Raw genomic sequence first — 15,525 nt, forward strand, 5'->3', positions numbered from 1 at the left:
CGAAAGGGCAGCAGGGTCCTCCCATCCATCCGAGATTCACCCCGTCTGTTTCTGGAGGGTGGTACAGTGGATATAATGAAAATATAATTAAAATATAGACTCACTTTCACATTTTGGTAACTTAGGTGTCACTTTCCAAAGTAACTGTTCCTTCACATTTCGGGATTGTTTTCTTCGAGCTGTTTCAGTATATTTAGGGAAAATGTCAACTTACGTCCTACTGAAAGTAATTGGAAGATATTTTATTTTTAACATTTTTCAAACCAAACCTGTATTTTTATTGAATTATTATTTTTTATTTTTTTCAAACGAAAGCATTAACCTATACGAAGGCCTAATGATTTGCTTTTAAAAGGATAACCATATTTTAGAGTTATATAGAAAAATATGTATTTTACAAACTCTACCTCATTCATTTAAAAGATTAGATATTCTCACCTTAAATATATGAAAGATATGTGATCTAGGCAATCAAACTAGTCCCTCTCTTTTATTTTAAACCGCTCTTAAAGTACGTATAACAACTTATTTGTTTTGTTTTATCAGAAAAAATTAGTGAAAAACCGCAAGACAGGATTCAGCTTTTCAGTTATTCAGACCAGTCGGTTTGTAAAGACCAAGCCAAAATTCCATTGATATACTGCTCATAGTACGCTGGGTGGAAAGAAAGCACGTGGATTTTTTCATCTAGGAGATTTTTTACCCTCCTCAAAACACTCTCAAAGCAACTTTAATCTAAAGGCACAGTGAATGTCACAATTCAATCCTTTTATACAAACGTAAAAGAGTTCTTAAATTGAGTAATTCAATGATTTTGAGGATATACTTACTTTTTATTAATTATCAAACATTTTAAAAGCTGTTCTTTCCCAAAGGGGAAGCATGAAAGCTCTCACTAAAAATAATTTAAGATGTTAATTACTGTCATTTATGAATATTCATTTATTATAACTGATTTAATATTCATAATTCCCAGAATTTGTGCTTATTCTGGGAAACAAAGGGATTTTAATGAAAAAATTAAATAAGTAGCACACTTAGAAAGGAAACCCAGGTACAGTAAACCAATACTGTACTATTTATGATATTTTCAAATTAATCTCCTTTTTCTTTTTGGCCTAACCATAATAGTTGTCATTTGGACTGAACTGTTAGAATTTGGATGCCCATGCATGAACAGTGGAAACATCTGAAAACAGAACCAGGAATCCTTCTGTCCTCTTAGGTTTGCTCCAAATCCTAGGGTGATGATTTCCTGTGTCAATGATTTGGCCACATTATAACTGCTGATCTGAAGCAGTTTCCCTCCATAACATTCTGGGGCAGCAGACACAGTGGGCCAACTAAGGAGTCCTCATCAAAAGCTTGTAGAATGGAAAAGGCTTAGAGATGGTAGGAAACAGTATAAGTGGAGCCAGCTGCCCCAGGGCATGGGGCAGAAGCTGTGATGCCAGGACAGGCAAAATCACTGAGTCACTGATACCCCAAGAGACTCAGTCTCTCATAAAAGTGACAACTCATATGTACCGAAGGGGACTGACATACCAAGACTGAATTTTGTGTGGCAACCTTTATCCAATATAAATTTTCAAATGCTTTAAAAAAAAAAAAAAGTTTGTGTGAAAGCCAATTAGGGAAAATGTATTCTTCCACTGAAACCAGGTAAACTTCCTTTTTAAATATTATCATTATGCAAAGAAATTTATGTAAAAGTCCAAGGTTCATAAGGCTACCCTGTCCTTTAAAATATCACATTATTAAATGAAACAGACTCTTTTGTGGCAGAAGCAGAGACTCCATAAGCAAGTATACTTATAGTAAAAGGAGACATTCAATCCTGGCCTTAAAGAACAAAACTGTTATGAATTCATTTTTCATAAATCTCTCAAGTCTAGCTTTGATGTGTCAAATGAAAGTAAAGAGCAAACGTACATGACAACTTGTCTGATATACTGAAGACAGAGATGCTAATGTATATGGAATTGTGCATGATACTCGGTGCTTTCTCAAATACCTTCCCATTTAATCCTCCAAGCAACCCACACAGATAATACTCACTTCCACTGTTGCCCAGGATGTCATGGCTAGTAAGTGGCTTATCCAGAATTTAAATCCAAATCTAACTCCCTACAAACACAGCCTCACTGCATCCCTAAAGTTGTATGTTATTTAGGCTTTTACTGTGGGACAGTGAAAGTGAAGTGATCTTTAATGAGAGTTTATTGGTTACAAGCCACTGGACTGATTTCCTTTTTATCCAAACCACTCCCATGTAAATAATTCATTCATTTATAATGTATTTATTTATAATTATTATGTATTTATAATTCACTCATTTACAATTTATTTATTATGTGTCCCACCTCTATTTGGGTATGACCTGAGACCACCTGCCATACAGTTCTGTAGCAAATGAGGATCTCTTGTCTTCTAGCATTATCATTGGAAGCCCATGCACTGGTACACTGTCTGAACTTAGCCAGCCATGATCCTCTAAGTGTCACTTGCCTGGCACATCTCTGGGACTTGTAATGTGGATGGACTGCAGGCTCATAGGTCCTAAACCGAGACTTGGAGTGCATACAGCTCACAGTACCCAGACGGGACCGGGCTTTGCCAGACATTCTTTTTGGCGTTGCCTGGCTAAGGGCCAGACAAATACTACAGAGAAGCTACTTTTCCACTGAAGCACTTAAAGTTTTTGTTGTTTTTGTTGTTCTCTGATTAGTCAAAGTTTTCAGAATAGAAAGTACTGTTCCTTTGAAATATTATAGATCAGAAGCAAGACTCTGGGCTGTTTTCACATTTGGGCAACTTGCAAAAAAGAGCAACTAGCAACAAGAAAGAGGAAGCCAAAATCTTCAAAAGGTTAAAACATCCACGATGTATTGCCTTTAAACTCTCAGCTCTCAGCTTTAAATTCTTTAGTTTTGAACTGTAGTCTGCTCTACTTCCCAGAACATGTTGAAAAGCAGAGAGGCAAATATGTCATTTTGACTAATTGATTGTCCATGCAATCTGTTGAAAGTATTAGAAGTTTTAGGAGGAACTTGTGTCCATAGGGAGTCTACAGCCTCAGGAGTCACTAGAGGAAATATGAATGGCTGGGACTTGTGACAAGCCCAGGACTTAGGATTCAGCCGGCATTGTAGGCCACATCTCAGCCAGTTGTCTGCTCAGCTGAGAAATCATGCTGAGTTAAACTAAGAATATCAAATGTAATTTTAGGTTTCTTCTATCCCATGTTATAATAAGCATTCTGGCTGAGAAAGTTCTGAGCACCCATCCAGAAACAACTTCCATGGAACAATCGGTAAATAATGTGCTCAAAAGATTAAAAGTATTCTCCTTTCAAAATGTTATTTTAGCATCCTTATGATTTCAGGTTCATTTCCAGTTGTCAGCACTCAGTTTGCTGAAAATAAGTTATTGCCCTAAAAATACAGTGCATTTTCAATTTATTGCTGTAATTTTGTCAACTTAAATTTTGATAGAAATAAAAATTATATAGATAATACAAATTTTGAAAATTACAAAATTTTAAAATTATTTCTCTATATAAGTAAATAAATAGTGATTAGCAAATTTAGTAACCTGCCATGTAGGCTGGAGGTGTAGTGTCTGCACTACATCAGCAGCCAAATATTGTTCTTTGTCATCATCCTTTAAGGCTCATTGAAATATGCAAGAATCCAAATGCTAAGCAGACTGATTGATCTACACTCGTGTAACTAAGGAAGTATATTTAAATAACGCAGATTTCTAAGCCAAGACACAGGAAAGGAGAGAAATGAGAGCAGTTCCTTTGGCATTTCAATGAGAAATATGCAATGAGGTGTTTGAGATATAAAAACAGTCAGAAGCCAGTAGTGCAAGTGAAACTGCATTGAATAAAATACTGATGAATCTGAAGCCAACTCAATAGAAATTCTCAGCTAATTGTAATCTCTATTAAGCTTTCAGAAGAGAAGCAGAACACAGGAAAACAACTGTATATTGCTAGGTACTTTCTAAAACTCTAATATTTTCACAGCTATGCAAATGAGAACCAGGGTTTAAAAAGATGCCTAGAAGTTTGCATCCAAAGAAAAAGCTGTGCCAACTGTGCTCCCCTAAGCAAGACAGGAAAGAAAGATAATGCATTGTAGATTTTTCTTAACAGGATTGAAATTAAAAATTACTTTCTGGTTGAAGTCATTAACTAAAAATTAAATCAACCAAAATGCTAACCATGTGAGCATACTAGATAATTAAGGTTGTACTTCAACAGGACTGATTTCCCCCATAATTGTGCAGGCATCAGATCCTAACAGCTTTCCTCTTTTTTGACTTATAAATATATTGATAAAAGCATGAGGAAAATGTATGTACTCGAAAGAATTTCTTCTAACAAATGTATTTGTTTGATAGTGCTTTGTTTCTATTCCAGTGTCCCGTTGTTGTTTTAACTTGAGGGGAATGTAAAGATAATTTCTGTTATTCAGTGGGGGTGTCAGAGCATTTGATTCATTTAGATCAATGGCAAGATTACTGAAGGGATAGCTGAAATGCAGCGGCTACTGAAGCAGGAGACTTCACTGTCTCCCATCCTCCGTCAGCTTGGTCTTGCTTATTCTCCTCCATCCTGCTCTGCTGCTTCCATGGCCCCATGTCCTCGTGCAGCTGTCTGTCTCGTCTGTCTGATCTTGTGTCCGTCTTGTCCAGTTCTCCCTGCAGTTTGTTCCTGTGTGTCTGTTTGTAGATGAAGGGGCTGAGGACCAAGTGGGTCCTCTACACAGGTTCCCCAGCCACGAACCTGCCACCAGTGGGGAGAGGCCTAGACTCCTAGCCCCCTGCATCTCGGTGTCTGTGCCTGATGATGACCCTTCCAATTCCCATGAGGAGTACTGTGAGCATCCTTTGTTCAGTTCACAGTGGACTCCCTCTAGCGTGCTCCTCAGTGTCCCAGCGCAGAGTACAGAGGCCCACTTAGACCAGGAGAAAGGTGAACCAAGCATGGTCCCCTTTTGCTCCTCCTCCCCTGCCTGCAGCTTTGACCACATGCATCACACAAAGTGTGCCTTCATGTGTGGAGTGGGAGGGACAGGAGCCTGTGTTTTCCATATGAAAGTGAAGTCCTTATATAGCTCATGTCCATCCAAATGCCTCAACAGTTTATGTCTAAGAAGCCTTATTTGAGACATGTGAGTACTTCCTTTTTTTTTCACAGCTTCTGAGAAGGAAGCAAAAAAAGTTCAAATAAAGTATGACTTCTTTCTGCCCCTTGCAAATAAATCAGTGGGGGAAGAATATATTCTCTTACCCAAACCAAAGAAGATGAACTTTAATATAATTTTATCCTCTAGGATATGTAATATTACTAGGACCAGACTTAAATAGAGTTAGGCTTCTTTTTAGTGCTGTGTTAATGTGATAGCTCTTTAAAAGAGAAAGGTCTGTTTAGGGTAGAATAAATGTTATGGAATGAATTTATTTCTCCAAATCACTTAATCATCTACAGAAACTACAGAGGCTTCCCCAGGTGACCTAAATCTTGCTTCAAATAAGTAGAAGTGGGCTAAAATGAGGGAAATGCTCCAAAGCTTTTGTCATTCCAGTCTCATGAAGGTGGATACCCTGTGTATAGTTGGCTCTGGTGAGGATAAAATGAGTGGGCAATGGGCTGCAATTTATCTCATTCTAACAAGGTAGTTTTATAAGGAAAAAAAAATAGAGCTCGGGCTTCCCTAGTGGCACAGTGGTTGAGAGTCCGCCTGCCGATGCAGGGAACACGGGTTCGTGCCCCGGTCCGGGAGGATCCCACATGCCGCGGAGCGGCTGGGCCCGTGAGCCATGGCCGCTGGGCCTGCGCGTCCGGAGCCTGCACTCCGCAACGGGAGAGGCCACAACAGTGAGAGGCCCACGCACCGCAAAAAAAAAAACAAAAACAAAAACAGAGCTCAATGGTTTTTTCTGCTTAGGTGAAGAAGTTATTTTCAAATAAGGAAAAATAACTTGCTTAAAGGAAGAGTTTATTTTTATATGGCACAATATTTAATGTAAAGGCAGATAGTTCCAAGGCAAGAGCACCAGTGGCTCAGACACTCTGATGGAGAAATATAACCCATATTGAGTACAACTAAGTGAACTTAAAACAATTCAGAAAACGAAGTGAATTTTTGAATAAAAAACAGGTGTGGAAATAAACAGATTTAGACAACATGAGAAAATGGAAAGCTAAAAAATTACATGGATTTGGAAAACATGTAAATTAAATTGATACGATTTCATCCAATAAGGTGCTATATTAAAGCAGCTATATTAAAAGTCTCTTAGCTTTAATCAAAACCTCTAATTCTATGGCATTATAAAAATTGCCTTAATAATGAGTTAGAATCTGAATGCTTAAAATGTTACTGACATAATTAAATTACAACCATGAAAGTTTCTGAGTGCTAAATGTGAGAAAATAAAAGTAGTCCTCTTTTTTCCCCCCCTAAGGATTTTAATATTTCTCAAAAAATGTCTTTCCTTTCCATCTGTAGTCTTTCTCACAGGTCCATTTAAACAATGTATAATTGTTTCATAGGAATTTCATAAGAGTCATTCATTTGCAGAACTAGAAAACAGCTTATATATATTTCCCTCTAATTTCTTTTTTATATATATATAAATTTATTTATTTATTATTTTTGGCTGCATTGGGTCTCCGTTGCTGCGTGTAGGCTTTTTCTTGTTGTGGCGAGCGGGGGCTACCCTTCTACGCGGTGTGCGGGCTTCTCATTGTGGTGGCTTCTCTTGTGAAGCACGGGCTCTAGGCATGCAGGCTTCAGTAGTTGTGGCCCACGGGCTCTAGAGAGCCCCTTGGCTTGGTAGTTGTGGCTCGCGGGTTCTAGAGATCAGGCTCAGTAGTTGTGGTGCATGGGCTTAGTTGCTCCGCGGCATGTGGGATCTTCCTGGACCAGGGCTCGAACCCGTGTCCCCTGCATTGGCAGGCGGATTCTTAACCACTGCGCCACCAGGGAAGTCCCTCCCTCTAATTTCTTAAGCAATAAAATGGGATTTATTTTACTGACATTTGAAGTGTAAATGAGAAACAAATGAACACGATAATTCATGGCCTTCATAAATTTGTTTTTTATGTTTTAATTGTTAACATTTTTCTGCGTTATATACATCTTTGGGGAAGATATTTTGGCAGTTTTGTTGCCACCCAATTATCTTTCCTTGGTGGTTTTGTTTTGAATTGCAGAAATGAGGCTTTATAATGTGCACATTTTCTTTCTTCAGTGTCAAAGAGAACTATACAAGAACTATATTACTGATATTTCAGTAGTTTGAACAATCTGATAACAGTCGTGTCCCAGAGGTAGACTTTTCTAAATAGTAGTGAAATTAACTCTTACCTGGACCTTGTTTTTCAAAATGTTTTACTTACTTCTTGAAAATTTTTACATTCTCCAATCATATAACGCAATGAAGGTAAAATTAAGTTTGGTAGTCTTTGGCCTTAAAAACACTAAATAAATTATATTTTAAAGAGTTTTGATGGATTTCATGATAAAGCTGATAATAAGGTAGTTGATTGGATATTATTTTGAGACCAGGCTTTTTATTCCCAAAGATTTCTTTAGCGAAGTTTGCGTGTTTTAAATTAAGTAATCAGAAATTCGTATGTAGGGGCTTCCTGCACTGGAGAAAACAGCACATGTCTAACAAATTTAAAGGTTTCTTTCAGCACATCAATGCTTCTATCTTTTCACAACCATCTGTTATCTGGCAATACCAGCTCTTATTTCCAGCCAGCTTTCCACATTGTGTACAACTTACTGCCATTTCCACTGAGGGTAATAGAGCAATAAAACCCTTTCAGCTCTCACGTTTTAAAATAAAGAGCCTTTTCATGAGACTGTAAAAGGCATCATGATTTGCAGATTATGCATAATAATTTTCCAAGCAATACATAATGTCCATTGCATTAGGATATTAATTTGCTCATCCAAATGGTAAAAGAGGTTCTTGTGAGGTCAATATAATCGAGCTGAAAGTGTTCCTTGAATAATATTTCTGTTGTTTCATGTATGTTTCTGTGGTCATGATGTCAACATCTTTTTCCTCCCTAAGAAGAAGAAACGCTAGCGAGTCCAATGGCTGAGGAAGAGAAACCTGCCACTCTTCCTGGGAAACAGTATGAGGCTGCCAAGGCCTCAGACCAGCCCAAGGGCCTCAGTGAGGGCCAAGTGGAGTCTAGTGCGGAGGCCCAAATAGCTCCTGAAGAGAGCGCCCCAGCAGGGACCCCACAGGAGAAAAGTATAAAAGAGGTCGTGGAGGTGTCTCCAGAAGTAAAAACCCCTTCCTCTGCTGGGGAAGGTGTGTCTTTTTTAGGATTTGCATGTGTTTTGTTGCAAAAGATAGATCTCTCCAGCAGCTTACCAACCTGATGCCTTTCCAATGCTCTTCCATCGCTGGGTCTTCTCATGATCCCACAACCACTGTTTGAGACATAATGAGCAGAGAGTGTGGCTTGTGCAGGTGCTGTGTGGCAGCTTGATTTTCCACTGCTGCAGCTGATTCCTGGTTTTACTTTGCCATGATACAATACGCTTTGCAGCCAGGCTGATGACACTATGTGAGCTTTTTTCCGCCCCCGCTCTTCATCTCAAATGTTTGCCAGTCACATTGCTAATACATGTATATTTTTACTTTTATTTTGGGGGACAGCAATTCATATGCTTTTCTCTCAAACTGTAGAGATGGATTTTGGCACATACAGGCTTAAATGGTAGAATCGTTTTTGTTTGCAACCGCAGTGTGCTATATTTTTTTATGCTTCAGTGAATACTGGTTTGGTTTCCTTAAAAGCGCCTGCTGATGCTTCTCATATCATTTCCTTTCCATGGCAGCCAACCTCTTTGATAATCGCCACATCTCTTGAGTTTTCATTCATCTAACCTTTCTTAGAAAGCTCGTAAAGTATTTCTTTTCTCTTGTGACAACAAGACACACAAGTATATAAGGTAATAATGATCCATACACTTGCTGTTCAGGAGATGACTGAGTTTTATTTTCCAGATAATTACATTTAGCCCTATTGACCACAGTGAAATAACTTTGACCTTAAAATACAATTGAGACTCTGAAGCCTTTTGGATTGGTGAACAAATAAAAATTAAAAAGAGTCATTTAATCTCTGTGAAGCATCTCTAAAGCCAATACTGGTCAGTGCTCTGCCAGTTGGTCACATTCCAGAGAATGAGGTCATGACCAAGGAGAGAAAGAATTTTAATAGTTGACTCTTTAAAATTTTGTGAGTCACATGACTTCCCAGTATTATCAGTATAATTCAGATTTTCTTACATCTACCATACAGAGTAAGTAATGATTAGGACTTAAGAATTTTGATATGTGGTAGAAATTGACTTGTCAATATTTAGGTCATATCATATAAAGTCAGTAGTCATCATTTATTTGTATTACCGAAATTTAATCTCAGATGACTTCTAAAAATTTATTCTAGTAACCTTTCAGTGCCCCCAAAATTGGTCCTGGAACTTGTCAATCCAGTTAACTGAATTTATTTAACACATATAACTATAACTTAATTGGCCTTCTGCCCATTGCCTGCCAATTCACTTACAAATTAGAAAACAAAAGAAAAAGGTCAGTAGAAATCAATTCTTTCCCATATTTAGATTACTATATAGATTCTTTTGTACCTTAATGTTAGTTACTTATTCAATATTCTTTAATTTGTAATTTTATCTGTAGAAGGCACGTGAAATTTTTTTTCTACTACAGTACACATCACATACTGTTTAGAGAGACCAAACAAAGGAAAAAAGAGTATTCAAAACATACTCTTATTACAATTTCTGTACACATTAATTCACAATGGGAGTTCATTTTAGCAATTGTACAACTATATCTCAGTCCTGACATTTTCATATTGATTTTTAAATGAGTAGCATGCTTGCATGTTTCATAGTTTTTCTTTATACCCTACCATTCATTTGCCATTTCAAAATATAATTTTAAGCTTACTGCCTGAAAGCAATTGCCTATTATTTGTTTAAAAATCAACCCAATTACTTCAGGTTTGCTTACAGCCTCGAAGATGGAGTTTCATGATCAACAGGAATTGACTCCCTCTCCAGCCGAGCCATTAGACAAGAAGGAAGAGGAGTCAGAGAAAGAAAGTAAGCCTGGTGAAGACCTTAAACATGCTGCCTTAGTTTCTCAGCCTGAGACGACTAAAACTTCCCCTGATAAAAAGGACATGCAAGACACAGAAGAAGAAAAAGTACCTCCCACTCTGTTTGGGCATACTCTGGGTGCCAGCCTAGAAGACACAAATCAGAAGACAGAACCGAGCCTAGTGATACCTGATATTGGCCTTCCCACAGAGCCCTCAGCTGCAAAAGAGCAAAAGGACTGGTTCATCCAAATGCCAATGGAAGCAAAAAAGGATGAGTGGGGTTTAGTTGCTCCAGTATCTCCTGGCCCCCTAACACCCATGAAGGAAAAAGACGTACTTGAGGACATCCCAAAATGGGAAGGGAAACAATTCGATTCTCCCATGCCAAGTCCCTTTCAGGGTGGAAGCTTCACTCTTCCTTTAGATGTCACAAAAAATGACATTGTTGCAGCAGCATCGCCCTTTGCCCCTGCCCTATTACAGCCAGATGACAAAAAATCTTTGGAAGAAACTGGTAGCCCAGCGACTGCCGAAGATAGTTCTAAAGTTGAAGAGCCGCATAAGGATCAACCTGACAAAATGGCAGAAGCACCAGCCTTAGAGGCAGTTACATCACCCAAAGATGCTCACATTGCGATTGTGGAAGAGTATGTTCCAGAGAAAGGTTTAGGAGAAGAGAAAGGGGCAATAAAGCAAGAGAGTGTGCAGATAAAAGAGACTCCCACCTTCAGTGAACAGGAATCTACACTTACTGAAAAGGAACCTCACCTAAAGCTTGAAGAACAAACAACCATTTCTGACGAAGAAGCTGTGTCAAAAGAGAGCGAAGCCCCAAAATTGACAGATGAAGAAACAGGTGTAATTCAGCCCTCCACAGAGCACACCTACTCCAAAGAAGAACCGAAAGGCCAGGAGCTTCCCACAGATATATTGAAACAAGACTCATTCCCTGTAAGTTTGGAGCAAGCAGTTACCGATTCAGCCATGACCTCTAAGACACCGGAAAAAGTCATGACTGAACCAGCTGCACTAAGTGAAACGAGTGCCACCCAGGAGCTTTTTGAAGAAAAAGTTGCTGATAAAGATAATAAGGTTGAAGGAGTTGGAGCTGTAACATCAGCTGAGCTTGACTTGCCATTTTATGAAGATAAGTCAGGAATGTCCAAGTACTTTGAAACATCTGCCTTGAAAGAAGAAGTGACAAAAAGTATCCAGCCAGGCAGTGATTACTATGAACTGAGTGACACAAGAGAAAGTGCCCAAGAGTCTTTTGATACCATATCTTCCATGTATAAAAACGGCGACAAGGCACTTCCGGCAGAGAAAGACTCCCAGCCCAGTGCTCCAGCACAAGAAGCAGGGTATAGCACTCTCGCACAGAGTTATCCGTCTGACTTACCTGAAGAACCCAGTTCTCCTCAAGAAAGAATGTTCACTATTGATCCCAAAGTGTATAGGGAGAAAAGGGATCTCCACAGTAAGAATAAAGATGATTTGACACTAAGCAGGAGTTTAGGACTTGGTGGTAGGTCTGCAATAGAGCAAAGAAGCATGTCAATCAATTTGCCCATGTCTTGCCTGGATTCCATAGCCCTTGGATTTAACTTTGGTCGGGGGCATGATCTTTCTCCCCTTGCTTCTGATATTCTAACCAACACTAGTGGAAGTATGGACGAAGGAGATGATTACCTTCCAGCCACAACACCTGCAGTGGACAAAGCCCCTTGCTTCCCAACAGAAAGCAAAGAAGAAAAGGAACAGATAAAGGGGGAAAAAGCTACTGGAGAGGAAAACACCCAAGTCGAAACATCGTGTGAGTCACCTTTCCTAGCCAAAGATTATTACAAAAATGGGACTGTCATGGCACCTGACCTGCCTGAGATGCTAGACCTGGCAGGCACACGGTCAAGATTAGCTTCCGTGAGTGCAGATGCTGAGGTTGCCCGGAGAAAATCAATCCCATCAGAGACTGTGGTGGAGGAGAGTAGTACTGGCTTCCCCCCTGTCACTGATGAAAACCACGTCATTGTTAAAACTGACAGTCAGCTCGAAGACCTGGGCTACTGTGTGTTCAATAAATACACAGTCCCACTCCCATCACCTGTTCAAGACAGTGAGAATTTATCTGGGGAGAGTGGTTCCTTTTATGAAGGCACTGATGATAAAGCACGAAGAGATTTGGTCACGGATCTTTCATTGATTGAAGTCAAACTGGCAGCTGCTGGAAGAGTCAAAGATGAACTCAGTGCTGAGAAAGAAGCATCCCCGCCTATCTCTGGTGACAAATCAGGACTGAGTAGGGAGTTTGATCAGGAGAAGAAAGCGAATGATAAGCTGGATACTTTACTAGAAAAAAGTGAAGAACATGCCGATTCAAAAGAACATACCAAGGAAACAGAAGAGGCTGGTGATGAAGTTGAAACTTTTGGATTAGGAGTAACCCATGAGCAAGCTTCAGCCAAAGAACTGACAGTCTCAAAGGATGCATCACCTCTCATGGCTGAGAAAGCAGAGAAAGGTCTTAGTTCCGTGCCAGAGGTAGCTGAAGTAGAACCATCCCAAAAAGCTGAACCAGAACTGGATTTTGCTGCGAAGAAAGCTGACCAGGGTCAGTTAGATGTTAAAATCAGTGACTTTGGACAGATGGCCTCAGGGCTACACATAGATGCTGGAAAGGAAACAGAGCTTAAACTCAAGGCTACCCAGGACCTCACCCCCTCATCCACAGCACCTGAGGAGGCAGATGCGTTTATGGGTGTTGAGTCTGGCCACGTGAAAGAAGGCACAAAAGTTAGTGAAACAGAAGTCAAGGAGAAGGTGGCCAAGCCTGACCTGGTGCACCAGGAGGCTGTAGACAAAGAGGAGTCCTATGAGTCCAGCGGTGAGCATGAAAGCCTCACCATGGAGTCCTTGAAAGCTGATGAGGGCAAGAAGGAAATTTCCCCAGAATCTTCTCTAATTCAAGATGAGATTGCCATCAAATTGTCTGTGGAAATACCCTGTGCACCTGCTGTTTCAGAGGCTGATTTAGCCGCAGATGAGAGAGCTGACGTCCAGATGGAATTTATTCAGCTGCCAAAAGAAGAAAACAAGGAGACCCCAGATATATCTATCACGCCCTCTGATGTTACAGAACCATTGGCTGAAGCCACTGGAGCTGAACCAGCAGAGGCTGAGAATGAGGAAGAAGAGATAGAAGCCCGGGGAGATTATGATAAACTGCTCTTCCGCTCAGACACCCTTCAGATTACTGACCTGGGTGTCCCAGGTGTCAGGGAGGAATTGGTGGAGACCTGCCCTGGTGAACACAAGGGAGTGATTGAGTCCGTTGTAACCATCGAGGATGATTTCATCACTGTCGTGCAAACCACAACTGATGAAGGGGAGTCGGGTTCCCACAGTGTGCGTTTTGCAGCCTTAGAGCAGCCTGAGGTAGAAAGGAGACCATCCCCCCGTGCTGAAGAAGAGCTTGAAGTAGAAGAGGCAGCTGAAGCCCAGGCTGAACCCAAGGATGGCTCCCCAGAAGCTCCGGCTTCCCCTGAGAGAGAAGAGGTTGGACTCTCAGAATATAAGACAGAAACCTATGATGATTACAAAGACGAGACCACCATTGATGACTCCATCATGGATGCTGACAGCCTCTGGGTGGACACTCAAGGTGTGCATTATTTTTTTTAATTTTCTACTCCCAAATAAAATCCAGTAACCTAGTGGAATTTTTTTTTCATTTTAAACATTTTTAAATGACCCTTTATCTCTTGATTTTGCATTTTTTTAAATAGATGAAGGATTTTGTACATTTGTTACTAATGTTTTCATTGTTGTTGTTGTCATGGTTTGCTTTGATCCGCAGATGATGATAGGAGCATCATGACAGAACAGTTAGAAACTATTCCTAAAGAGGAGAAAGCTGAAAAGGAAGCTCGGAGACCATCTCTTGAGAAACATAGAAAAGAAAAGCCTTTTAAAACCGGGAGAGGCAGAATTTCCACTCCTGAAAGAAAAATAGCTAAAAAGGAACCTAGCACAGTCTCCAGAGATGAAGTGAGAAGGAAAAAAGGTTCATTTAACAATCACTTCTTTAAAAATGTTTTTGAAGTAATTCATTATTACTCTTTTGTAGAAGAAACTGCCTAACCATGGTAACTAATTATTGATGAAATTTCATTCGGTTTTGCTCCAAGTGTTTATTTTTTCCTGATGGTATGCTTTTTGTGTTTTCTTATTCATAGCAGTTTATAAGAAGGCTGAACTTGCTAAAAAAACAGAAGTTCAGGCCCACTCTCCCTCCAGGAAATTCATTTTAAAACCTGCTATCAAATATACTAGACCAACTCATCTCTCCTGTGTTAAGCGGAAAACGACAGGTGACTGTTCAATTCTGCAATGTGGCTGGCAAACATGGACATGTATTTTTTTTATCTCATTACTGTAGCAGCTTCGTTTTGTTTTTCTTCCAAGAATCTCAGCAGTCATGAACAATTTCGCTATTAAGTGTCTTGTATCATTATTCTTTTTTTTTTTTTTCCCTCCCTGCAGAAGAGGTCATGACCATCTGTTTCTTTGTCATGCTCAGACTTAACAGTGATTGTATCTTGGCATTGTGCTCTAGTGTCACGTTCTGGGGATTCCTATTTTCATTCTGTGTTTTTGGTTAGACGATGGCGATGAATATAACCGTGGTATGCATTCTCATTATTTTGCTTATTTATCTCCCTCATGCTTAAAAACCCATATGTATTTGTCCTATTTTCTATATTGTTATTGCCAAATCTGTTACTGATGTTGATGAATTTACTGAGAACCACCAAGAATGCATAGTGATTTTGAGATGGAAAATGAAAAGCAAATCTGGGGTGAAATTGTGGTTGAAAACTTACTTTGCTTTTGGATGAAAGAAAAAAAAAGGAAAAGGAAATTGTCTGGTAATCCCATCAGATTTTATTTTTCATATCCAAAATTAGCCAGGCTTTCTGGTGATACTACATCTCTTAGCTGACATTTTGTCCTTGGGATTTTCTTAAATGCGTTGGATCCAAACTGCTAAATTCCCCTACATAACGTAGCATTCAAAAATTTAATAAATTTAAAATTTAATAAACCCCTTCCCTCCCAATATCTTAGAACTTAGGTTTAGTTCTATTTTCCTACCTTCTTATTGTTCTGTCTTCTTTTACCGTTTAAAAAAGTAGTGGAATGAAGGAGTGAAACATGTTACAAATCATCACAAAAGACCATACATAATATCTATAATGTAAACTCTATTCCTAAATTTCAGTGCAAAGTATTTATTTTAAATGTATAATTATATTAGGATACTCTTCATTTAGAATATATTTTATTTTAGCATT

The 15,525-nt window shown here is 39.3% G+C and overlaps 1 protein-coding gene across 4 annotated transcripts in view; it reads left to right on the top strand.

Moving 5' to 3' along the window:
• The window catches only part of MAP2 (microtubule associated protein 2), a 282,883-nt gene that overhangs the window by 234,406 nt on the left and 32,952 nt on the right, over positions 1 to 15,525 (top strand). Inside the window, exons 8-11 of one of the 4 annotated variants that reach the window (XM_055089803.1) lie at positions 8,104 to 8,349; positions 10,074 to 13,832; positions 14,028 to 14,234; positions 14,407 to 14,541. The exons of the other annotated variants lie outside the window; for them this stretch is intronic. Coding sequence (XP_054945778.1) covers positions 8,104 to 8,349; positions 10,074 to 13,832; positions 14,028 to 14,234; positions 14,407 to 14,541 — 4,347 coding nt within the window. The remainder of the gene's footprint in view (positions 1 to 8,103; positions 8,350 to 10,073; positions 13,833 to 14,027; positions 14,235 to 14,406; positions 14,542 to 15,525) is intronic. 4 annotated transcript variants of the gene reach the window in all.

This window comes from Physeter macrocephalus, chromosome 2 (genome assembly GCF_002837175.3).
Source record: "Physeter macrocephalus isolate SW-GA chromosome 2, ASM283717v5, whole genome shotgun sequence".
Lineage (NCBI taxonomy): Eukaryota > Metazoa > Chordata > Mammalia > Artiodactyla > Physeteridae > Physeter > Physeter macrocephalus.